Source organism: Leptidea sinapis, chromosome 1 (assembly GCF_905404315.1).
Source record: "Leptidea sinapis chromosome 1, ilLepSina1.1, whole genome shotgun sequence".
In the NCBI taxonomy this organism is placed as follows: Eukaryota; Metazoa; Arthropoda; class Insecta; order Lepidoptera; family Pieridae; genus Leptidea; species Leptidea sinapis.
This window is the reverse complement of record NC_066265.1, coordinates 11,442,771-11,468,092: the sequence shown is the minus strand read 5'-3', so window position 1 is coordinate 11,468,092 and position 25,322 is coordinate 11,442,771. Positions and strand designations below refer to the sequence as shown.

The following is a 25,322-nucleotide window of genomic DNA, read 5'->3' as shown; positions in this document are numbered from 1 at the left end:
CTTCGTCTACCAAGTGATTTCTTCGACATAAACACACAAACATCATCTACCTCATTGGATCATACCTACGTTGATAAATTACGTACCCATATCGCAGCTAATAAACCACACTAACCTACTTCACATCGTAATAACAAACACATATTTGTTCATCAATACTTACATACATGCAGTCATGTGTTTATTAGAATAGATTCAGTAAAACCACCATTACAAACACAATATGAAGGACCGTACCGTGTTATCAAACGAAGCGGTAAAGTTTATACCATTCAGTTACCAGGTCGACAAACAAACATATCGATCGACTGTTTAAAACCTGCATATTTATTAAATGAAACTGAAGAAAACAATACATTATATTCATTACCTTTACCTGTACAAGTTACCAAAAACCTTACCGATACCATACCTTACAAACATTCCACCAATACCCAAAATACCAAGTTACCAGACCCTACGAACAACTTGACGTCCCAGCCTATCAAAATGTCAAGGACAGGCCGACACATCAAGTTGCCGGTGCGTTTCACTTGAAGGGGACTCCTGTAGCTGTACCTACAACCAATAATATCAATTAATACAAATGTCTAATATCTAACTTGTAACGTAGCATTGGATAGATCGTAGAAATATTAGTCGTGCATAATAACTGTAATAAGCGTATGCTGAAAGATTCGTTCTGAAAAGAACATTTTATTTTATATAACGTAATATTGGCTCTGATAAGAACCATTTCATAATGCTGTACATCAACTCATAGAATCATACAGATCACCAGTAGACATCTCATGGATGTACGTGCGTCGTCACGTTCTCTCGACGACCGCAGATATACTCACGTGATCAGTCATATGCTCCGCGTTACACAACCGCATAGCAAGGCCGAGCGTCCTCGAATGACGCGTCGGGACTCGGGGGTCGATCGCTATTCATGCAATTTTAATCAATAAGCGACAGAGTAGGTGCTGAATGCTCATTGACATCGTATGATCGAGGTTCGACGCGAGTTTACACAAACTGCGATAGCATTAGTTTTAGAGCGAGATAGAACACATAATATTATTCTCAATTCTTATTGAATGAAACGTTTTACTACGGGTTAAAATGTAAGCTTTAGTATTGGTGTGTATTTTCTGAACTTGTAAATATTTTTTAAGTTTCTAAACTCTCATATTATATAAGTTTTTTTTTTCAGAAAATAATTCGGTAAGTAGGTGTACAAGTTGGTTTATTTGCCTACGCAGTTATGAACGAGTGAATTCCCAAACACATTTCGATCCGTTACGATTCAAGGCCACCAATATTCGACGTCATAGCTTTACGGACAAAGCACTTATGTGTCCACTTGTTCCCGGCCGGCGCAGCGAGCGGTCGTTATCAAGACTTTACACGAAGATCGTTCTTTGTGGAGATTTAAGCTTTATTTTATAATTAACATATACTATTCATTACAAAAACATAAAAGGAAATAAATAAAACAAGTAATTAACAATAATAACAATATTTATTTTAAAATATACCTATTTTTACACTTTTTTTCGAATGAAAAGTCTGTGTGAAATAACAAAAGAAAGACAATATGAATAATTTATACATGGTCTTATAGCTTGTTTCAATAGCTTTCAGTGACAGTCACTCAAATCACCCTAGTTATAAGCATTTTATAACTACACGTAAAATAATACACACGGGGAAAATGCCGCGAAAATGCCGGAAGCTTGCCGATCTACAGTGTACAGCGAGATCCGGAGCGCGCCGATCCGGAAAGGTTAAAATGTTAAGTTCCCTGAAATAAATTTAATTTGTCAAATTTTGTATTTTACACTTAGACATCTTTCCCATGGTATCTTTTGGCATATTTAGTATACGCGGACATCAACATATAAATTATAAACGTGGCTAAATTGGAATTTTGTGTAAGCGTCAATTTGACTAAATATATTGATATTCGAAAGAGATTTCAATATTTTTACATTTCATTTACATGCATGAATAGCATGAATTCTTAAACGTTTAAATCCTTTAGTGGTGATATATAAATCAGCCTCAAGGAAATGATTCGAGCAAATGATAGTGGACTGATTTGGTTTGTAAATTTTTTCATATCTCTTTCTTGCTACGAACTGGTCCCAATTCTCTTTCAATATCTCGTGTACGGAAAACCTGAAAAAGATTATCTTTTACAAATTTTCGGTGTAAATAAGTATCTATTATCACAATGGTAACGATGCGTTTGTTTCTAAATAGTACTAGTCTTACTACTACTACTACTAGTCTTTAAAAAAAGAGCGACTGTACAGTATTCATTTCTGACTGTTGTCGCGTCCTTTCATCTGTCTCATTCTGACAAGCGGGAGAGAAAGTGATGTTAATTCTTGTCAATTATAATTGTGCAATATATAATGAAAAAATATTCGTTTCACTAAATTATTTACGCTTTTTGCGGACCCATCTTAAATTAATTAATTAAACTTACCGGTGATAAGGTCACACTATGTTTTTTTGCGTCGTTAACCTATAATTTGAGCACTTTTTTACAGCACACTTAGACTTGATGATTGACATACAGTAAACACACGACTAAGCAGAAAAGTGTGCTTACAGTGTCTTTCAGCTCACTTTTGCTGTTCCGCTATCAGACTGCGAATGATATTTACATATCATAACAGGTAAAGACATAAAAAACAACTTAATGTTGGAAAATTAAAGATATATTAGCGTTTTTTTATTACTGTTATAGCCATGTTCTCTTTTTATTTACATCAAATAAATATTACATAGCAATAAAACATACAAAATACCAATCAAATGTGATATTAATATTGCCGAACCTTTTCCATCGATATTGCAATGACGTCGATGTCACTTTACTAACCCATTAAAACATTAGCTGTTAATCTAGCACGTGACATGAACATTTCAAATTTAGTCTCGCTGTAATGAGGAGAGTGATTTTCTGTTACGCTAGCATACTAAGTTTATGGTCAAAATATCTTTGATTCTTTTGCTGGAGTTTGTCATATCACTGTTGTCACTTGTCAATACATGGTTGTAATTTCTATTTGTTAGTTGTCATTCACTCGTTTGTCAGCACTTAGCTGTCAGTTGTCAGCGCAGATGACAGATTCTAAAATCAGATTGGCAGTAAGTATTTTGAATCGATGGGAGGTGTGTTGTGTGTCGCGCGCTCCAGTTGAAAATATCGGTTAAGTGAAATTCTTTTATAATGTCTAGTGGGACAGGAAATTTCAAAAATCCCTTTTCGAGACCATGGATGACGGAAACTGGAGCCGCGGCTGCTACGGGTGGCGGATCTACCGGACTTAAAGGAGTAGTAGCTGGAGGCATAACTGGTGGCATTGAAATTTTAATAACATTTCCTACCGAATATGTGAAAACTCAGCTCCAGTTAGACGAAAAAGGTCAGCTAGTATTTATTTCACTTATAATATATATTCGATCAGTCATCAACCTATCTATTTTATAAAGTCTTATCACCTGTAGATGTTTTACCGATATCTTCGCATTTTTATAAAGTAAATATTCGTCGCTTGCGTCATTACGACCGGCAACTATTAAATAATTTATTGAATAATAAGGTAATTTCCTTCCTTTAAAGCAGAATTACAAAGATAGCATTTCGAGGTTGAACAACAGCCACACTTCGCTATTATAAAGTGGCGCGACGTAACAGTTTATGAAACAATATTAATTTTTCCAATTAGATTATTGGACTTTGTTCACATATAAAAAGTAAGAAACTACATATTATTATCTAAGTACGGAAAATAAATGCCAATAACTAGTTTATTGTGTACTTATCTGACCAGAATAAACAAACTTTATATTATTATATATTATAAATGATAAAAATATTTACATAAATAATTTAAATATTTGTATATAATTATAGCAGACAATATCAAACATGTTATACCAGCTTCATTAGTAATGGATATTGTAATTAAAATATTTTTGTTTATTGCAAAATACATTTTTTTTTATGATAATAAGGGACGGGGCGAGCAGGACGTTCAGCTGATGATAATTGATACGTCACGCCCATTACAATGCAGTGCCGCTCAGGATTCTCAAAATACCAAAAAATTCTGAGCGGCACTACAATTGTGCTCGTCACCTTGAGACATAAGATGTTCAGATCCTCATTTGCCCAGTAATTTAACTAGCTACGGCGCCCTTCAGACCGAGACACAGTAATGCTTACACATTCCTGCTTTACGGCAGAAATAGGCGCCATTGTGGCACCCATAATCTAGCCGGCTTCCTGTGCAAAGGAGCCTCCCACTGGTATAACTAGTTATTATCAAATTTTAATTTTCAATAAGTTGGCACTTATTTTGTAGTCATTAAATTAAATTTTGTAGTCCATGACATAATCCTAATTAACAGATAACTTATTATACATATTTTAATATGATTTTTATAAAAATTTCCAATAAGTATATGACTACTGACTGTTTTAACCTTTTTATCATTTACTTTTTATTCCTATTAATGTTAAAATCATGCTTTGCCACATTGTACTTATTTTGGCCCCTTCACAAAGCTGTTTGAGAAGCAGTTTGTAGGTTACTTATGTACTGTAGACTGTTGATTATCGGAACGAATTAGGGGCCATGGGTGTTCAGAAAACAGATATTTTTGGATAATCGAACTTCCTATATTATGTAAATTGATTCAGCTATACATATTTACAGTTAAATGATAACCATATCTATTGTATATCTTTAATGACAAATAGGAATTAAATGAAAAAAGTACAAACAATTTTGTAGTAAAACATGTTAATTTACATGATTGTAGGTACAATTAATTCTTAAAAAATCTTTAATTCAGGTTGATCTTCACTGTCAATCATTTAGGCATTTTAGGGAGTTTACTTTCATGTGGAAAAATATCGTTTATCAACTAGTTTATCATGATGATATAAGAGTGCAATTAAAATGTCGTGCGGGTCGGGCGTAGTAGTTCAGATAGGCGGTCATTCAGTTGAGCAGCACTGTACCTTCATAATCAAGTTCAATTAATTAAAATTATAAGTAAGTTAGGTGACCTTAAAAAACTAGAGTAGACAAAACAGAGATAATAAAGATAATATGTTATACAGATATACTCAAAGTAAACATAACTAGTTTGAAAATGATAAGGATTTTATAGGCCGTTACATGGTTCCTGAGTGGTGTTTTATGCATAATGCATAAATAAAATGGAGTCAATGATTATGGTGCTGTGAGACAGTGTGCAGCTGATAACAGATACAATCAGCGCTTATATTCTGATGATTTATAATGAGCTTGAGATTTTTTAATTTGGAATTGTTACTTGAAAAGTGTTTCGTAAACTAATGCCAGACCTTAGATTAAGGATTGGTTTCACTGTGCTTCAACTACACAGCATACTAATGGCATCTTTCAAATTTTGTATCATACACTTACTGATGATATACAGTCCAGTATCCCAGTGCTTTCTTATTTCTTGTAAAGGGTCCGCCAAATACCTTTTTTTTCTTTTAAATGCTATAAACAAACTACTGAATAATATCTCAAATTTATTTTTTTATTTGAAAGTACAATCCTTCCGGTTAATAATGGAAAATAATTTCAAATGGCTGCCTCGGCTGGCCATGCAGTATGCCTACACGATCGGTCAAATTTTTAAGCACATTATCGATTGTGTGGCTTGTCGGCGTAATACTTATCTTTGACGGCACCCCACAAATAATAGTCCAACGGTGTCAAATCGCAGCTCCGAGGTGGCCAAACGACATCAGCTCTGCGGCTGACAATGCGATCTTCAAAAACAGGGCGCAAAACATCGAGTGTAGCTTCGGCTGTGTGGCACGTAGCGCCGTCTGTTGAAACCAAATGTTGCCAATATCCTCCTCTTCATTTTTTGTGAACAAAAATTCGTTCAACATGGCCCGATAACGATCGACATTGACTGTAACGGCCACTCCTTGCTCATTTTCGAAGAAAAATGGCCCAATTATGCCTCTGGACCAAAATCCTCGACTCGTTTTGGGTGCGTCGGCTTTTCAATGTATGCGAGCAGGTTTTCTGTGCCCCAAATGCGACAATTTTGCTTGTTTAGATACCCGCCAAGATCAAAATGAGCTTCATCTGAAAAGATGATTTTTTTGGCAAAATCGGCATCTTCTGTAAGTCGATCGCAGGCCCACTTAGCGAAGCGAAAACGCATTGGAGGGCCAGTTGGCTTCAACTCCTGAACCAATTGGACTTTGTATGGATGGCGTCATACCAAGGTCCTTATACAAAATTCGTCTCAATGATGTCTCCGAAATGTTCAATTGTTGAGAACGACGGTGAATTGATGTTGATGGCGCTTCACGCACACTTTCTGCCACATCAGCAATATTCTCGGGTGTACGCACTGTTTTTGGCTTTTCACGCTTTGGTTTATCGATGAAGATGCCAGTTTCTTTTACTTTTTTCACAAGATACCGAACGAACGATATCTAGTTGGAGCGTAGTGGAGAGCAATTCTTAATCTGTCCATAACGTTAATCTACATGGCCCTTGACTCATTAGGTTAGATTCCCCAAATGACACACACACACTCATGCTTTTTTCTTGTTGGGGTAGGTAGAGACAACAGAATGCCACTTGCTTCTATCCTTACAAACCTCACGCGCTTCCCCTACATTCATTACTCTTTATATACACCCTCGCCGGTTCCGGGTGCGGGTGCCCAATTTGGTCGACGAATGTTCTACGAGGTCTCCCGCGACCGACTTGCCCACACACACTTGCCTTATATATTTGATAAGGCATTCTTTCTTAACTCATGTTAATTTGAATGAATGTTTTAATGTTATCTGTTTAATGTCAACACTGCTTGAAATTTTTGACCATTTACTAGGCAATTGGAAGCCTACTTGTTTAAACTACGTCAATGTATGCATAAATAAAAAATGAATCGCTGATATTGATCGTCCGTGTTTATAATGTGAAATAAAACGTAAACGATATTCGACTTTAGCATGTACTACACAAAGTCGAAGTTCCGTTGTCATTCATCATCAATAACTTATACTGAAAGATATATGTCTCAATTTTTCTAGATCATTCACATGCTTGTTAGAACAAGACTTTTTCGCTATGTTTTTTTTATATATAAATATACATTTACATGGCTGAGTGTCTATAAGGAATCTAGGAATTGCAATGATATGTTCCCAACCTACAACATCATTGATATCCTGGATGTATTAAGTACAGTGGGCACTTTTTGGTATAAATGATGCCTTGAATTGATAAGGCAGTGGGCACTTTACAGCTTCATGAATGATGCCCTGAAGATGTTCGGTATAGAGGTATGTGGGCATCTCATAGTGATTTTAGCTCGCTATCCATTCATAAAATATAACCCTTCTTCACTTGGAGGTGAATGCCACTCGACCTACAAAGTAAGAACCGTATATAAAACTGTAGATTTTAAAATTTTGTAGGTATGTATTATATATACATATTCTCTACTACCTCGAACAACATTTTAGTTTTTTTCTGCTACAAGGCCTGCCTCTCTTTCTGATGACTCAAGGTCCGGTTCATTTAATTATTCTGTGTGTCCATCTGTCGTCAGTGTATCTGGCCACGTGCCCCGTCCACTTCCATTTTCTTTCAAGGGTGAAAGTAAGTGCATCGGTCATTTTAGTTTTACTGCGGGTGTCTGCGTTTCTCGCTCTGTCTTTTATTTTTAACCTATTTTGGACACAATGCGTTGCGTAAATTATATTTTCTACACCCATGCTTTAAATCCTCTATTAAAGATCTAACACAGTTAGCTCATTGCCAACATTAAAACACCCAATGTCCTAATAACCATTACATCATCCAAACGAGTGTGTGTTGTAATGAAATTCAGTACCACATTATACCATCCGTTTTCATAATAACACTACTTTGGATGATGTTATGGTTACTAGGACTGGCTTTTTAAAGTTAGCAGTAAGCTAACTGTTTCAAAATCTTTTATATTGGATTCATATTATGGGTGTAGATAAAGTCTTGTATGCAATTGTTGGTAATTTGGTATTAAAACACTCATGCGATTCTATTATCACACTCGGCTTCGCCTCAAACCCACATTCGTGTTTTAATACCCTTTATTACGCAACAGTTGCATAAATAACTATTTTAGAATCCAGATTTTAGTGAGAGAACTATAATATGTATCTGGAAAAATCGAAAAACAGATCAACAACTTTCCATATATCGTTAATTGAAATGCAAAAATTTTGGAAAGTTAGATAATATGATAATGTAAGAGTAATGCTATCAAAACATAACTTGTAAACAAAACCAAGTCTCGCAACCCAGTTCTTCTACCGTAAAAAGTTGTGAGATCCTTGTAATACCAAATCTGCCATTTTATTTATTTACTTAGGGGTCCTTCTGTCTTAAGTTATTACATAATTAGGTAACCTACGAAATCTTATAGCGGCCATATCAATATTGAAAATATTTTATGTTTTAAATAAATAGATTAGCTATTTTATGTTTTAAATAAATGCACTTACTTTCTCCCTTGCAAGAAAATGGACGACAGATGGACACCCAAAACAATTAAATGGTCCGGACCTCGAGGCATCAGAAAGAGAGGCAGGCCTTGTGGTACATGGGCAGATGAAATAGTTGTGGTGGCGGGGCAAAGTTTTTTTTTAAGATAATAAGGAATGAGACGAGCAGGGCATTCAGCTGATGGTAATTGATACGCCCTGCCCATTAAAATGCAGTGCTTCTCAGGATTCTCGAGAAACCAAAAAAAATCTGAGCGACTCTACCAATTGCGCTCACCTTGAGTCATAATATGTTAATTCGAATTTGGCCAGTAATTTCACTAGCTATGGCGCCCTTCAGACCGAAACACAGTAATGTTTGCACATTACTGCTTCACGGCAGAAATAGGCGCCGTTTTGGTACCCATAATTTAGCCGGCATCCTGTGCAAAGGGACCTCCCACTGGTAGTTGGATAGAGACTGCAAAAACCAAAACTGAATGGAATTCTTTGGAGGAGGCTTTTACTTTACGGACCCCTTTTGTCCATACTAACCAGGGATAGTAACTAAGAATTAAGATTAAATATCTTGTAATTTTTACATGGAATCAAATAAAGCTTTATAACAATTATTATTATATTGTGTCCGAAATAACTCCCTGCCCGGCGCCACACCCCCCAATATTCAAATTACTATGGGGTTCATTCCAACGTGGCTGCTTGTCAATCAAATACTCTACAGCATAGACTTGGCCATCGCATTAAATCACAATGTATCTTTTCATTTGATTTATTAAAAACACAATATATCTCACAAATAAGTAATACATAATCTATCTTCTATCTATCTATATTATATATATATATATATATATATATATATATATATATATATATATGAATTGCTGTTCGTTAGTCTCGCTAAAACTCGAGAACGGCTGTACCGATTTGGCCAATGTAGGTCTTGAATTATTTGTGGAAGTCTAGGGAAGGTTTAAAAGGTGAATAAATAGGAAAATGCTGCTAAATTAAATAAAAACAACAAATTTGTTTTTCCTTTGATGTGTCCATACATAATTTCTATGAGAGAATTTATTGACGCACGGTTTGACAGTTCTGCTGTGAAACAATTTCATTACAACAGGGTGCATATTTACGAAGTAATTTTTGATGTTATGATATATTATTGACAAATTCATATAAAAACATTATTTTATTTATTATATACAGAACAACTTCTGTCGGGTCAGCTAGTGTTATATATAATTACTAGGTCATCCGACAGACGTTGTTCTGTAGATAATAAAAAAATACTGTTTTATAAGACTTGCCACTAATATTTCAAAACATCAAGAATTATTTCGTAAAAAATGCTCCCTGTTGTTATAATGAACTGTCAAACAGTGCTTGACTAAATTCTCCCATAGAAAATATGTCCATACAAAACAAATATTGAAAATAAAAATAATTATGGGTCCCAAATCGGAATAAAAACTATCCTATCTCTCAAGTTGGATTAAACTGCACTCCATGAAGTAATTCCACATTAAAATCCGTTCATTATTTTAGGAGTCCATCGCGGACAAACAACGTGACACGCAATTTATATATATTATTAAGATATATAGTGAGGATTTTAATTAGGTATATTTTTGGCGTCTGGTACAACGGTGGAATTGAGCGGGAGGATTATGTACAAAAACAGTTTTCCAGAACACTCTATTGTGATAAATGCACTAGACTCAATCTGAAGAGACATGTGCGATCAAGCCGCTCACAAAGTACTGTATATCTGACGAATAAATCAGCTAGATCCGGTCAAACTGATCGGGCTACACCTAGAACTAGAGACTAGAGAGCAATATGACTAGACAAGAGTTTAGAGTAATATTTTGACAAATTGGAATAACATTAAAAAATCGTTTACTTCTCAGGTGGCACCAAAAAGTACTCCGGTATTTTCGACTGCGTCAAGAAAACTGTCAAAGGCCATGGCTTTTTTGGTCTCTACAGAGGACTCAGCGTGTTGTTGTATGGATCTATCCCAAAGTCCGCAGTCAGGTAAGCACTTCGATATAATTCTACTAATCTTTCTTATGTTACCAGTGGGAGGCTCCTTTGCACCGGAAGCCGGCTAGATTATGGGTACCACAACGGCGCCTTTTTCTTCCGTGAAGCAGTAATGTGTAAGCATTACTTTGTTTCGGTCTGAACGGCGCCGTAGCTAGTGAAATTACAGGGCAAATGAGACTTGACAACTTATGTCTCAAGGTGACGAGCGCAGTTGTAGTGCCGCTCAGAATTTTTGCCGTTTCAGTAATCCTGAGCGGCACTGCACTGTAATGGGCAGGGCGTATCAATTACCATCAGCTGAAAGTCCTGCTCAACTCGTCCCTTATTTTCATAAAAAAAAGATTATATTTATTTAGGCTCAAAAACTAGACACATAATTTTACATGTACGAATAAGATTATATTTCTATCTAAATTAAAGGTGTGAACAAAACTTAGATAATTTATAAGTCTAGACTTTGGTCTAGATTAGTTAAGGCTCTAGCTGTTAGGCAACGCATGCGAAAGGGGGCCCCGCATATTTAAACCATCTCTCTCTAACTCATCTCTGCGTAATTTTTGAATGAAACTTATTAAGATGTGGTTTATTGAATTTACTTCAAGTTACAAAAACGTGAAACATTTACAAGTAAGACAATCCACGTCAGGCACTCGGTAACAGACTATTTCCAAAATAGACCAAGGGCTCTCTGAAAGAATTTACTACGGACCCCGCGTTTGCTTATTCCGGCACTGACATTAGGCCAGGTTTATTACGTGTTTATTTAGTGTGCATGCTACGTCTTAGGCCGAGATCTATAGAGCATACTTAGAATATAGTGTGTAAAACTCAGCTGGCCTCTAAAGTTTTACACTCGCGGTATGTATGTCACTTAGTCTTAATGTGCGTTGCTGAAAATAGAAGTTAACTGTTCGCCGCTATTTTTTTCGACATGTTCACAGCTGTTAAGCAATTTTTATTGTTTTTAATGATACAGAGACAAGAACAATGTTAAGAAAGATGTCATTAGATTAGATTATTTAATTTAAAAAAATATTGATTACACACATTGGCTGTTGAATTAAGAGAGTTTAAACCCTAGTTAGCCCTAAGCCCTCATCTATGAAATTTTATAAAATTCGGAGAAGTATCTATTTGAAGGTTACGGGGAAATACTGTACTGTTTATTTTTCATAATTTCTTGGCTATTTTTCGTCAATAGCGGCAAATATTAGTTTTTAAGTAGTGTTTGAATCATTAAATTTGATGAAGAATTGTAAATGTTCCGGCGTTCCCACAAAGCACCGAGCAATCAATTTACCTTTAAGAAATTATACAAAGATATAATTTTGTTTGTAAGACTCAAGGCTGTATTGTAAAATCTTGTCATTTATGCAAACTGAGAAAAATATTGTTGAACTACATAGTTATATCGGTGGTAAACTAAATGATTCATTATACTATTGTGAGGTTATGATTTAATTGCTTTAATATTTCTTTTGTGCGGTTATGATTAAAATATTTTTACTTAATTATAACGGCACTAAATACGAGCCTTGGCGCACGCCAGAAAGTTTATGAAGGATAAAATAGTGATAGGTCTTTTTCTATATCACATTCGTTGTATACTCTTTACACCGCCGTTTTTCTATCAGTCTACGTTGAAATATGAGCTTATAAAATTTTGTTACTTAAGTATAGCGGCTATAAATGCGAGCCTTGGGGTACGCCAGAAAGTATATGAAGCGGATAAAATAGTGATACGTCTTGTACACTTATATCACATTGTATACTCTTTACCACCACTGTATTTCCATCAGTCTACGTTGAAATACGCGCAATAAACATTGTGGAACAAGGAAAACATTAGTAGTTAGCTTAATGATTCATTATACTATTGTGAGGTTATGATTTAATTGATTTAATATTACTTTTGTGCGGTTATGATTAAAATATTGTTACTTAAGCATAACGGCTCTAAATGCGAGCCTTGGCGCACGCCAGAAAGTTTAATGAAGCGGATAAAATAGTGATAGGTCTTGAATTTCTAAATCACATTCGTTGCACAAAATCTTTTCAACGGCTGTTTTTCTACGCGCATAAACATTGTTGAACAAATTATGTCGGTAGTAAGCTTAATAATTCATTAAACTATTGTGAGGTTATAATTTAATTGTTTTAACATACAATAACAATCCGTGAACGAATATATTATTCGTTAATATAATAAAAATAACACGAACTTACAAATCACAAGCAGCGGGTTTTTTAAACACAGTATTGGCTTTCTATTTTTAATTCCAATGCCGTTCGTGTTCTAGAAATAAATAAAATGCAATCTCTTTCTTATATATCTCAACATATTTGTTTGTAGAGCTCTGTCCTCGTGCAGGCTGTCAAAACGATCACCAGTTGGACTTGATTCCCGTTTAAGTTTTTCGAGTAATACGAATATATTACATAAATTCCAAAGGGTCAACTCCACCAAATGAACACTCGGGAAATGTATTAAGAAAAGATTACTCGGTGAAATCTGAGATTTAAAAAAATACAACATTGGATTTTTCAATCACTCGTTGAAAGTGAATCGACCACCAATTTTAAAAGATTAATAATGCTTTAAGTCCGAAAAGTGGGCTAGAAACTTCAGACGCGATTATCTCAGTTTACCAGTGGGAGGCTCCTTTGTACAGGATGCCGGCTAGATAACATACATATTATAGTTACGTCATCATGTACCTACGATAATATTAGATAACAGATTCTGTTTGAGTCCCCTCACACTTAGCCACTTATTTTAATTCGATTTTTAATGGAGATATTCTTTTTTTTTAAAGAAAATAATGGAAAAGACAAGTAGGTCGTTCAGCTGATGGTAATTAATACGCTCTACCTATTACAATGCAGTGCCGCTCAGGATTCTTGAAAAACCTCAAGAATTCAGAGCGGCTCTATAATTGTGCTCGTCACCTGGAGACTCTCAAGTCTGAGAGTTTGAGACATAAGATGTTAAATCTCATTTGCCCAGTAGTTTCACTAGCTACGGCACCTTTAAACACAATAACGCTTACATATTACTGCTTCACGACATTAATAAATATGTAGGTATAAATTTAATAATATTACATTACTTCATTTTAAAAAATGCATTTTCATTTGTAACAGAACTTATAGCTGGACTAGGTATATTACAACTATTCTACAATACTCTATTTGAAAGAAAAGAGTGGCTATTGAGTGTCTTGTATGTTCTTCTCACGAGCTCTAGTTTACCGAAAAAAATGTACTTTGAGTAATTTAAAAGAAATATTAATAGTCACGACAAAAGCGCTCAGTTTATTTGACTTTGACTTTATGTATCATCTGTGAATTATCCCTGGTAAGATAAATGAGAATCAGCTCCAGATAAAGATGTGCTATCGCGTTGTCATTTTGAACAAGTTTCTCGTTTGAACAATATGATAATGATAAAGATAAAACTAATTTGTAATGTGTTTGCCTACTTGTCGTGCGGCTGATAAACGAAAGTTAATGTGCTCTGGTATTGTATAGTCCACGGCATTGAGACGGCTTTTTATTCCTGTGTCACGTTACACGTCTGATATTTGTTTTACAACTAACAGCTTCGCGCTTAGGGCTAACATAATATTATATCGAAGGGTGATTTACCATGGAGCACACCAACTCCCTCATTTCTTCTTTAATTTCGGAAAATTCATCTGTGCCAGCAGTTTCTAGGTATCTTTTATTTGCCCTCCTGGAGTTACGTTTTTTTTATGATAACAAGAGACGAGACGAGCAGGACGTTCAGCTGATGGTAATTGATACGCCTCGCCCATTATAATGCAGTGCGGCTCAGGATTCTTGAAAAACCCAAAAGTTCTTAGTGGTAATACAAAAGTTGAGTCTCAAAAGTTGGTTCATTCTGCGACATTGATGATAGGTTGGGCACAGAGTTAGATTTCTCCGGCGATAGTGATATAGGTATGTTAACGAAAACTAAATTGGATTAAGTCAATAGTTTATGTGGTCGACCTTCACACACACCAGGTACGAATGATCGATACGGTTTAGGTCGGATTATATTTGACGATTCACTATTGCTTCAGTTCATATTTTCTAAATAAATGAAACGAAGGTCACAAAACACATGTCCGCTAGTAATTAAAAATTATATTCAATTGATATAAAAATAAGTTGCGTGTATCACGGACCAGTAAAAAAAGAAGGACTCCGCGCCTTGATATTAGCAAGTGAAGCACCTTTATGATAGTGTGTGTGCGGTTACGGGGTATACCAGTAACACAATTTTTTCTCCCTTAGATCACACATTTTCACAACGCACGACGGCATTTTTAAAATATTTTATTGCGACGCAAACTGATCTTGTCACAGACGATGGCAAACCTCATAATGGCGGCCGATCGGCCTGTATTAGTGTAAGTGTATGCGTGGAGCTATGTTTACCGGCTTGTTTTGGTGCCTCACTGTTATGTAAGGTGACACGGAGTCCTTCTTTTTTACTCGTCAGTGGCGTGAATGTCTACTTTTATTATATCTTTATTTTATTTATTTTATCGAAAAAAAAATTTTGCTTCAAAGATTCACATTCAGTCGGCTTTTTCATTTTGGATCAGACATATAATAAAGAAAGAAAAAAGTAAAATTACCTCTTTTCGATTTGCTTTTGAAGCCTCCTTAAATGCGATATAGTTTTTCTTTTATCGTTAAAACTTTATCGGCCTTACAAATAAACTTGGTATAAAGTTCTACATGAGTATAAGCCAAAAATATCAAAATGTTTATTAATTAATGATTTTTTTTATGGAATAGGAGGACAAACGAGCGTACGGGTCACCTGGTGTTAAGTGATCACCGCCGCCCACATTCTCTTGCAACACCAGAAGAATCACAAGAGCGTTGCCGGCCTTCAAGGAAGGTGTACGCGCTTTTTTTGAAGGTACCCATGTCGTATCGTCCCGGAAACACCGCACAAGGAAGCTCATTCCACAGCTTTGTAGTACGTGGAAGAAAGCTCCTAGAAAACCGCACTGTAGAGGACCGCCACACATCCAGATGGTGGGGATGATATCCTAACTTGTGGCGTGTCGTGCGAAGGTGGAATTCGGCGGCGGGAATCAGGTTAAACACTCCCCGTGATAAATGCGGTAGAAGACACACAATGAAGCGACGTCTCTACGGAACGCCAAGTGACCTAGCCGTTCACAGAGCACTGGGTCCCCGACAATTCGAGCTGCTCTGCGTTGCACGCGGTCAAATGGATCGAGCTGATACTGGGGTGCGCCAGACCAGAGATGACAGCAATACTCCATGTGTGGCCGGACCTGCGCTTTGTAGAGCGCTAGAATGTGGGCCGGCTTGAAGTATTGCCGTGCTCTATTGATGACGCCCAGCTTCTTCGAAGCCAATTTGGCTTTGCCCTCCAAATGGCCACGGAATCGGCAATCCCTCGAGATTTCGAGGCCCAGTATTCCGATACTAGGCGAGGCTTTTAGGGAAGTGTTGTCGAAGAGCGGTGATACGGCAAATGGGGATTTTTTAGTGGTAAACGCGCAAACTCGAGTCTTCTGGGGGTTGAATTGGCCAAAGTTTAATTTACCCCATTCCGCGACCTTCTCGAGAGAGGACTCGATAGAAGACACAAGTTTCTCCCGGCACTGGTCGACGTTTTCCCGAGAGAGACTTGCATGGCCCGTGTATACGACATCACCAGTGCTGTCGTCTGCATAGCAATGTATGTTGGTGGTGTCCAACGTATCATTGATATGCAGAAGAAACAGCGTGGGAGATAGCACACAGCCTTGGGGCACTCCAGCGTTCACGGGCTTGGGATTCGAGCAAAAACCGTCGACAACGACTTGTATGCTACGCCCAGTGAGGAAGCTGGAGGTCCAATGGCAGAAGCAGTAGGAAAGCCCAAATAATGAAAGTTTTGAGAGGAGCGCCTTGTGCCCATACACGATCAAAGGCCTTCGCTATATCCAGGCTAACTGCCAGGCCTTCCCCCTTGCTTTCAATAGCCGCCGCCCATCTATGTGATAGGTATACCAGAAGATCACCTGCCGACCGACCATGGCGAAAGCCGTTTTGTCGGTCGTTGATCAACTGGTGATCCTCTAGGTATACCAAGAGCTGACGGCTAATTATGCTCTCCATGATTTTGGAGAGCAGAGAGGTAATAGCAATAGGCCTGTAGTTTGCCGGATCCGAACTGTCTCCTTTTTTTGGATCGGATGGACAAGGGCTGCCTTCCATGAGTTAGGGATTACGCCTTTGGAATAAGAGTGCCGGAATAAACGGGTTAGCACCGGCGTCAACTCAGGGGCACACGTTCTAAGCACTTTTGGAGAAATGCCATCCGGCCCGCTCGACTTCCTGACGTCCAACGAAAACAGAGCTCGCCTAACAGTTTTCTGTCTGAACTGTACTTCAGGCATAGAGCTCTGACACCGCGGATGGTCGGCGGTGTTTTTCCGTTGTCGTCAAGAGTCGAGTTGGAGGCGAAAAGAGCGCACAGTAGATCGGCTTTCTCTTTTGCCGTATGGGCCAGGGTGTCATTCCCCATGTGCAACGGCGGCATGGACGGCTGGTTGAAGTTACCAAGAGCAGCTTTCGACAACGACCAGAACTTGCGTGTTCCGGTCGGGTAACTGGAAAGCTGCTCGCCGATTTTGACGACGTGCTTTGACTTCGCACGGGCAATTTGCCGCTTAAAAAATCTGGAGGCACGGTTATGTTTCCTCTTAATCGGATCCTTTGTACCCAGCGCCGCAACCCAAGTTCGATACGCCTGTTTTTTGCAATCAGATGCTGCTTTAACCGACTCATCGAACCAGGGCTGTGATCTGCCACCGATCGGTACAACAGAGCTTGGTATAAAAATATCCATGCCCTGCAGTATCACATCGGCTACTGCAACGGCGCAGGCACTAGGATCATCCGAAGGGAAACAAACCTTGCCTTAAGGGTAGGATGCAAAAAAGGAACGCATCCTATCCCAATCTGCTGACTTGTAGTGCCAAACGCGGCGGGTCGCTGGTGGTCTGCGACGTTGGCGTCGGATGGGCACTACACTCCTGACCAGGCAATGGTCAGACGTTCCGAGAGGGGCGTCGACAGAGACCTGGTAACTATCGGGATGTGTAGTCAGCAGAAGATCTAATAAGGACGGCATGTGGCTATCCACATCCGGGAGCCGCGTAGACGACGCAACCAATTGGGACAGACCATACGCCAATGCAAAATTGTACACAGATCGCCCTGCGTAGTCTGTGGTACGTGATCCAAGCCATTCGGCATTGTGCCCGTTGAAATCACCCAAGACTACGATTTCAGCGGAGGGAATCTGTGCAAGCACGTCGTCAATTGCCGCTTGAACGGGCTGCGTTGATCGGTTTCTGCGTTACCACTATGGTACCTGTAAACACACGCATAGATGCGGACGCGGACCTCTGAATCTACGCGGAGCCAGAGAGTAGACAGGTCCCTACCCTCAAATTGCCGAGACGGCGACACACCTCCCTAACGTACACACATACCCCGACGCATGAGGCAAAAAATTTGTGCTCAATATTGTACCCGGGGTACGTTAAATATGACGTATCGCTAGGTCGAGATATCTGCGTCTCCGTAAGGAAACACATGGCGGGCTGCGCCGTCTCAAGGTGGTGGTGAACGGCGTTTAAGTTGGAGTGAATTCCCCGGATGTTGCAAAAGTCCACATTAAGCGTGGAGCGGGGTGCCGTGGTGTTGCTGCCCTATTTGTCCTGTGACATACGCGGTACCCTCCCCAGAACACGAGGGGCCGCCCGAGCGTGACTCTCCCACTTTCAATAAGCCCGTAGTCGCCTCTTACGACACCTTTGGGCCTGGGACTACCCTATTCTTTTTACGCCCCTGGGAAGCACAGGGCAGATATATTGCTTATGATAAGCTGTTTATCCGGACGTGTTTATTTGCAAGGCTGCTTGACATTCGGAAAACTTCAGAAATACCATTGTATGGACAGTGTTGTCAGGGATAAAGTCAACTTTTTGCATTTTCTTGGTTTATTCTTTGGTATAACTTTATACCAAGTTTATTTGAGAGGGCGTAAATAAGTACGAATCTCACCTGTAAATAGTCAACGAAATAGTAAAACATCGCTATAAACTATCAGATCGTTGGTACAAATACCATGATTATAGAACTAAGTATGAAATGTAAATATGACCTCGATGTCAAATGGATCACGAGTAACACTATCAGGCCAATCAGGCGCTTCAAAGATAGATTGTAACTAACGCACTATCTATATGGACGATAATCTCGCTGGGCCACTAAATGCGATGCAATACAAACTATGGTCCCCTCTCCGCAATACGTCATAGTACACGAATCGAGCGATATTGAGCGATAAACAAGTGATTTCCTATCAGTAGCAGTTGGTTACTCATCTTGAGCAGTACTGCCACTACAACTATATTGTTGTGTTACTGGATATGTGACGGGAAACATATCCAGAAAACATGGATTGTGCAGTAAAAATGGAATGGAGAACTTGAGACGAAAAGAGAACGAGGAACAGACCACAGATACGATGGTAGGATGACGTCAAGAAAATTGCAGGAGTGAACTGGATGGAGGTAGCGTAAGACCGGGTTAATTGGCGCAATCTGGAGTGGACCTACTCAAAACTCGTTCAGAATGGCTGATAAAAAATGGATTCAAATTTAAATAAGGACACAAGTACCTGTATTTGTTAAACTGACTCATACCTACTCAGTTATTATTGTATTTCTGTATCTGCCGGTTATCTAAACATACTGCTTTGTCCATAATGTCCACTTCGTCTCCGGGGCTTAAAAAAATCTTGTCGAATTGATCATTTGCTCGGTCTTGTCACGGGCATATTGCACCGAATCCGTTCCGTTACTTGGAGTTACCGCAATTTGTCGTTCGCCTTTGGCCTTGTCTTTTACTTGCCTCGCTGTACATACTCTTTCTCTTTCATTCCACTCACATTCTTTCGCCGCCGTTCGTTACCTGTGGACCCGGCCTTCCAACGAGGCGTTGGTATGCGAACCGCGACGCAAAAATTGTTACACCGTGCAAAACAAGCTCTACTGATAACCGAAAATAGTAGGACGGATTCATTGCAAGTATCTGATAGATGGAAATGGTGCCTAATGATTATAACATAGATACAAATTCAAATTACGAGCCACTCAATTGATAAGCAAGCAGTCAAAGTTCAATATATAATGTCGGTCAATGTTCAGAAACATGCAGTGTTCAATGACGATCCGGACGTGTTAATTTGCATAATATTATTATGTAATATCACAAACACTCGTGATATTTTTATTTATTACTTAACCTTAGTTCCGCTAATGATTTTCATACATTCAATTCTATCCCTTTAGTATAATAGTTATGAACATAGAATTTATTTAAACCTTAGGTAAAGGCCGTGCTCCCAAATTTCTCCTCACTTAGTTTCTGTGGTATCTTTTTACCGTACTGTCAATTTGCTTTTTTATTTTGTTAAAGTTATAGTAGTAGAGTTTAAATTATCAAAATAAGATAGTTGATAATAATATAGCTAGGTGATAGCAATTTATAACAAATCTAAATATAATGTATCATCTTATATGTTATTTATCGACTCGGCAGGAGTGTCTCCGTAATTTAGGCAATTTATACCATTGAAATCGATAACAGATTTCTTGTTTTTAGCATTAAGTATTTATTACTGATCTAAAATCGATGAATTTGTATCAAATTAGATGCCTATTAAAATGTTTATAAAAGTTACTTCGTCAAACAATAAAACTCGGAAATTATCTCGTTTCCTGTATTTTGATACCCCATGGAATCTTAATTATAGTACTTATTTGCTCTCTAAGATTATTTCTAACAAAGGCTAATAATTATATTTGATATATTTTAAAATGTTCAAGGACTTTAAATAGTAAGTAGTTAGTATCTACATAAAATCATCCGAGAAGGTCATATTCAAATAATGTGTCATTTGACTGTACGATTTATTAGATAACTAATGTTAATAACACGACTAACTAGTTGTTTGTAGTTCAAGTTTAAATTCAAAAAAATCTTTATTCAATGTTAAACTTTATAAGTTAATTAGTGCAAGTCAGGCTGAAGTACAAAAGCATTCAAATGAGTATAACAATATTCATATTAGAAATATTAATCCCAAATATCTTTATCATTCACATAATCTTTCACATTATAATAGACCTTAGATGTTAATTTATTTTTACGATACATTTTTTTAATTTGTAATATTTTAATATCATTTGAGTTTATTTTAAAATGTAACACAGTCCACTTTAAAGATTTAGTAATTTTACGGAGCCTAGTAGATGGAATTGCGAGTTTGTTTGTTTCGAGTATTGACATTATGTACATCACTATTGTTTTTAAATTGGCTACTATGTGTATGAGCGTGCAGGAGGTTCTCGTATATGTACTGGCAGTGTACTGTCATCATATTAATTTCATTAAACTTTTCTCTCAATGAATCTCTCGAACGCATTTTATAGACTGCTCGAATTGCCCGTTTTTGCAACACAAATATGTTGTCAATATCTGCGGCCCTACCCCACAATATAATTCCGTAGTGTTCAAATTTATAACTCGGATTATATTTTCCTTATATGAAATTCCACGAAAGCAAACGGTTCTTGTTTACAAGCGCGTCTTGTTACAAACAAAAGACAACAGTTGATTACACAAAGATAATGAACATTACAAACAATTGCAAGTTACAAATGAACAATTAGCTGTAACAACTCAATTGTGGAGTATATGTGCATAAATATCTTTGTAATATATGAGATTACAAAGTTATTTCTGCAGTAAGTGTATTTAGATATCAGGACCGAAATTGCAAAATATTTTCCCTTGATTAATACACTTAATACTTATTGTATTCTAAATTTGAAGCTTCTATAAATTCTAAAAGTGCCTTAAACTTCCGATGATCGGTCAGTCAGTCAGTCAGTGAGTTACAAAATTTTTGAATTGTTATAATTTTTAAATTACTGGTTCAAATTGAATGAAATTTTAAATACGCCGTGTCTATACGATGCCTGCTTGTAATCTTTCCTGAACTGCTTCGAAAAAAGGATGGAACGGCCGTGCCCCTTTTTTTATGCCCGACTTGGCGGGGCACTTCCGTGCCCCCAGATGAGTTCGAAAACGCATTGGTACGTGGCGGGTGAGGATCGAACAGAGAGCTACGAGGTGTTTTCCAGCTATAGCGCCAAACATATTACATCGATACCTCAGTTCCAAAGAGTAACAATTCAGAAAAGTGTTATGTGTTGTTTGTTCTCAAACAAAATTCAAAAAATAACTCGAGATGTTACTGTACGAAACGATAATATTCTAGACTTATGAAGATAAATTATTGGAAGTAACAACTAAACTGCATTCACTCAACGGTTTCTCTTTAGTGGTTAATGGTGTTTGTTGTGAGTTTTCCACTTTATTTAAAAGACAATCATTTTTTTTTATAGAATAGGAGGACAAACGAGCGTACGGGTCACCTGGCGTTAAGTCATTATAAATGTTTATTTTTTTTTATGGAATAGGAGGACAAACGAGCGTACGGGTCACCTGGTGTTAAGTGATCACCGCCGCCCACATTCTCTTGCAACACCAGAGGAATCACAAGAGCGTTGCCGGCCTATAAGGAAGGTGTACGCGCTTTTTTTTGAAGGTACCCATGTCGTATCGTCCCGGAAACACCGCACAAGGAAGCTCATTCCACAGCGTTGTAGTACGTGGAAGAAAGCTCCTTAAAAACCGCACTGTGGAGGACCGCCACACATTCAGATGGTGGGGATGATATTCTAACTTGTGTCGTGCGAAGGTGGAATTCGGCGGCAGGAATCAGGTTAAACAGCTCTTCGGACCACTCTCCGTGATGAATGCGGTAGAAGACACACAAGTAAGCGACGTTTATTTGAAACGCTTTCACATCTCATGATTATGATGAGTTAAGGCGTGAAAATCGGTTAAGACCGATTATCGTGAAATTTTCAAAAAGAAAAGGATAGAAATTAGAATATATTTTGTCCCATAGTTATTAAGACTTTCCGAGGGACGGGAAATTAATTTAAAGCGGACCTCGGGCATGAATCTGAAAGAAAATTCATTCAAGAGACGGATGTCCTTTACAGCTAAAGACTCGCTGCCCTTTAAGCTTCCCCTGCCATATATTTTATCACGTTTCAGGTTTGGCGTGTTCGAGCAGGCAAAAATATACATGGTTAATGAAAACGGAACCCTATCTGCTAGTGGGAAGATGATGTGTGGTCTGGCTGCCGGGGTCGCCGAGGCGGTGTTCGCTGTTACCCCCATGGAGACCGTCAAGGTCAAGTTCATTAACGACATGAGGACTGAGAAGCCCAGGTTCCGGGGGTTCTTCCATGGTGTCAGGACTATTGTAAGAGAAGAAGGTATAGCTATGAACAACTGTTACAAGTGAAACTTTAATATTGCTTAAGGTCGGGTCCCATTTATAGCGAGGCGAATTATTCCTTCTAAACGAAAGCCTCGTGCCAGATTTTGGCGAGACAACACGTCCTGAGGATGCCTCGTGTAGAGGCGAAACACGTGTCGAACTATTTAAAGACAAATATTGGCGGAATTAACACTAAAGAAAACTCAAATTATTTGTATAATTATGGATTTCCGCAAAGTAACGCCTACTTCAATATAAGCTCAAACTAGTTAAATAAAATTAATCAACAACATACTTTTGTATATTTCTATATTTGGCAACTAAACTCATAGACCATCGCTACATATACTCATTTTCATTCGCCATTTGTTATATATGGGCCCAACCTAATGTTACAAAAATTAAAATTTATGTGTATCAAATTCGTGAGAGTCTACTTTCTATAAATGTTGTATAAGGCAAGAACTGTTCGTTTAGGTGAGGTTATTTTGATTGTATGATATCATTGCAGGTATAGGTGGGGTGTACAAAGGTGTGACAGCAACCGTAATGAAGCAAGGAAGTAACCAGGCCATCAGATTCTTCGTGATGGAGTCTCTCCGGGACTGGTACAAGGGCGGTGATAAAGACAAGCACGTGCCCAAATACATCGTAGGACTGTTTGGTGGTGTTGCAGGTATGCTTGTGACGTCACAACTGAGCTAGAGTCAAAAATAAAATCGAAATGATTAATTAATTAGTCATATTTTTAATTTTTGGAAAAGCCCAACATTATAGATATTATATCAATACCCTTAGTTCCAAAATGTAACAAGACCTAAATTCAGTTATTTTGGGATATGTATGAAAATTGATCCATAAAAAAAAACTAACCATTACCACAGAGAAACAAGTCAATAAGTGAATGCAGTTAAGTTGTTTCTTCATAAGTCTAGAATATTTTCAGTACATACAGTAACTTTTGTTAGTTAAGTAATTTTCTTTCGGAATCCTTTTTTTTTTAAACTTGGAACTGAGGTATTGATATAACGAGCATTAATGTAAGTTACACAGACTAAAATACATTTTGTCTCATAGGAGCAGCATCAGTGTTTGGTAACACACCCATCGATGTCGTCAAGACCAGAATGCAGGGCCTAGAAGCTGCCAAATATAAGAGCACAGTAGATTGTTTCATCAAAACATGGAAACAAGAAGGTCCCTTCGCTTTCTACAAGGGTACAGTTCCTAGGCTAAGCCGAGTAGTATTCGATGTAGCCATCACCTTCATGATATATGACAGTATAATGGATGCCTTCAACTATGTATGGAAATAAGTATAAGTTATACACATAATGTATTATCGAATCAATGGAAAATATGTGACTTAGGATAGATGCAAATGTTTTTCACTCGAACTAATGTTATCTGTTTGAGGACAATTGAAATATGAAAACAGTATTTTACAATCAACAATCCTTCCATTATTCTTTGTTATTTTTTATTAATTATCATTTTAAAAATTGGGGATAAGTGTTGATAATTCTGGTTACAGATACAATGTTGTTGTATTTCAATTGTTCATACAATAGTTGTTTGTATGTTTTTTGTACAAAAATACAAAGCTGTGCTATAAATAGACATAGAATAAGGGTAAATATATTTTTGTATACTTTGGAATTATTTTTAATAGATCAAGCCAAGCTTATGTATTTATTTATGTTGTTTGCTGCAAGGTTTTTTTATTTGTTTTGTTAATCTTTATTTAATTTAATAAGTTGACAAATTATTATTTATTGAATGTTTTTAAATCAAATGACTTTTTCATATTGTTTTTTTTACAGGCTGTGTGTGTAATAAGTTTCAATTATGGGTGTAATTGTTATATCTTTATATTTTGAATATTATTCAATTTTTTTTTTATTATTTACGATGCATTTCTTATTTTTGTTTACTTATTAAGATCTCTCGAAACAAAAGTTTGACTATTAAAGATTTTTTTATTTGATTGCGTTTCGGAAACTGACAAATTAGTTTAGAAACTTGGTTGGGGATTGTTAAGTTTAAAATGTTTTAACTATATTTGAGAGGTCTTAATTAGACATTCCTTTGTAACTTTAATATGGGTTTATATAATATTATAATTCATTGCATTTGACATGACATGTTGCCGTTTATACATTTCAAATACTAAATAAATATTTTAGAGAAAATTATTTGTTTTATTCTGATATAACAGACCGAATGGTCTTC

At 37.2% G+C, this 25,322-nt stretch overlaps 2 protein-coding genes across 4 annotated transcripts in view; one reads left to right on the top strand and one right to left on the bottom strand.

Annotated features, from left to right (window-relative positions):
• Positions 1-25,322, bottom strand: part of LOC126967144 (aldo-keto reductase AKR2E4-like) — a 347,892-nt gene that overhangs the window by 312,008 nt on the left and 10,562 nt on the right. The window lies entirely within an intron of this gene.
• On the top strand, positions 3,143-25,282 carry LOC126967110 (putative tricarboxylate transport protein, mitochondrial). Its single transcript, XM_050811530.1, has 5 exons — positions 3,143-3,425; positions 10,477-10,603; positions 22,862-23,085; positions 23,602-23,766; positions 24,168-25,282. Exons 1-5 carry the CDS (start codon positions 3,230-3,232, stop codon positions 24,404-24,406), a joined length of 951 nt encoding a protein of 316 aa, XP_050667487.1. The 5' UTR covers positions 3,143-3,229; the 3' UTR covers positions 24,407-25,282.

What these genes read in the sequence shown, in the direction of transcription:
- LOC126967110 (XM_050811530.1), top strand. Translation starts at nt 3,230, where the DNA reads ATGTCTAGTGGGACAGGAAATTTCAAAAATCCCTTTTCGAGACCATGG. An exon ending in GCTCCAGTTAGACGAAAAAG is followed by an intron (nt 3,426 to 10,476) that starts GTCAGCTAGTAT and finishes TTTACTTCTCAG; the next exon opens with GTGGCACCAAAAAGTACTCC. An exon ending in GACTATTGTAAGAGAAGAAG is followed by an intron (nt 23,086 to 23,601) that starts GTATAGCTATGA and finishes ATATCATTGCAG; the next exon opens with GTATAGGTGGGGTGTACAAA.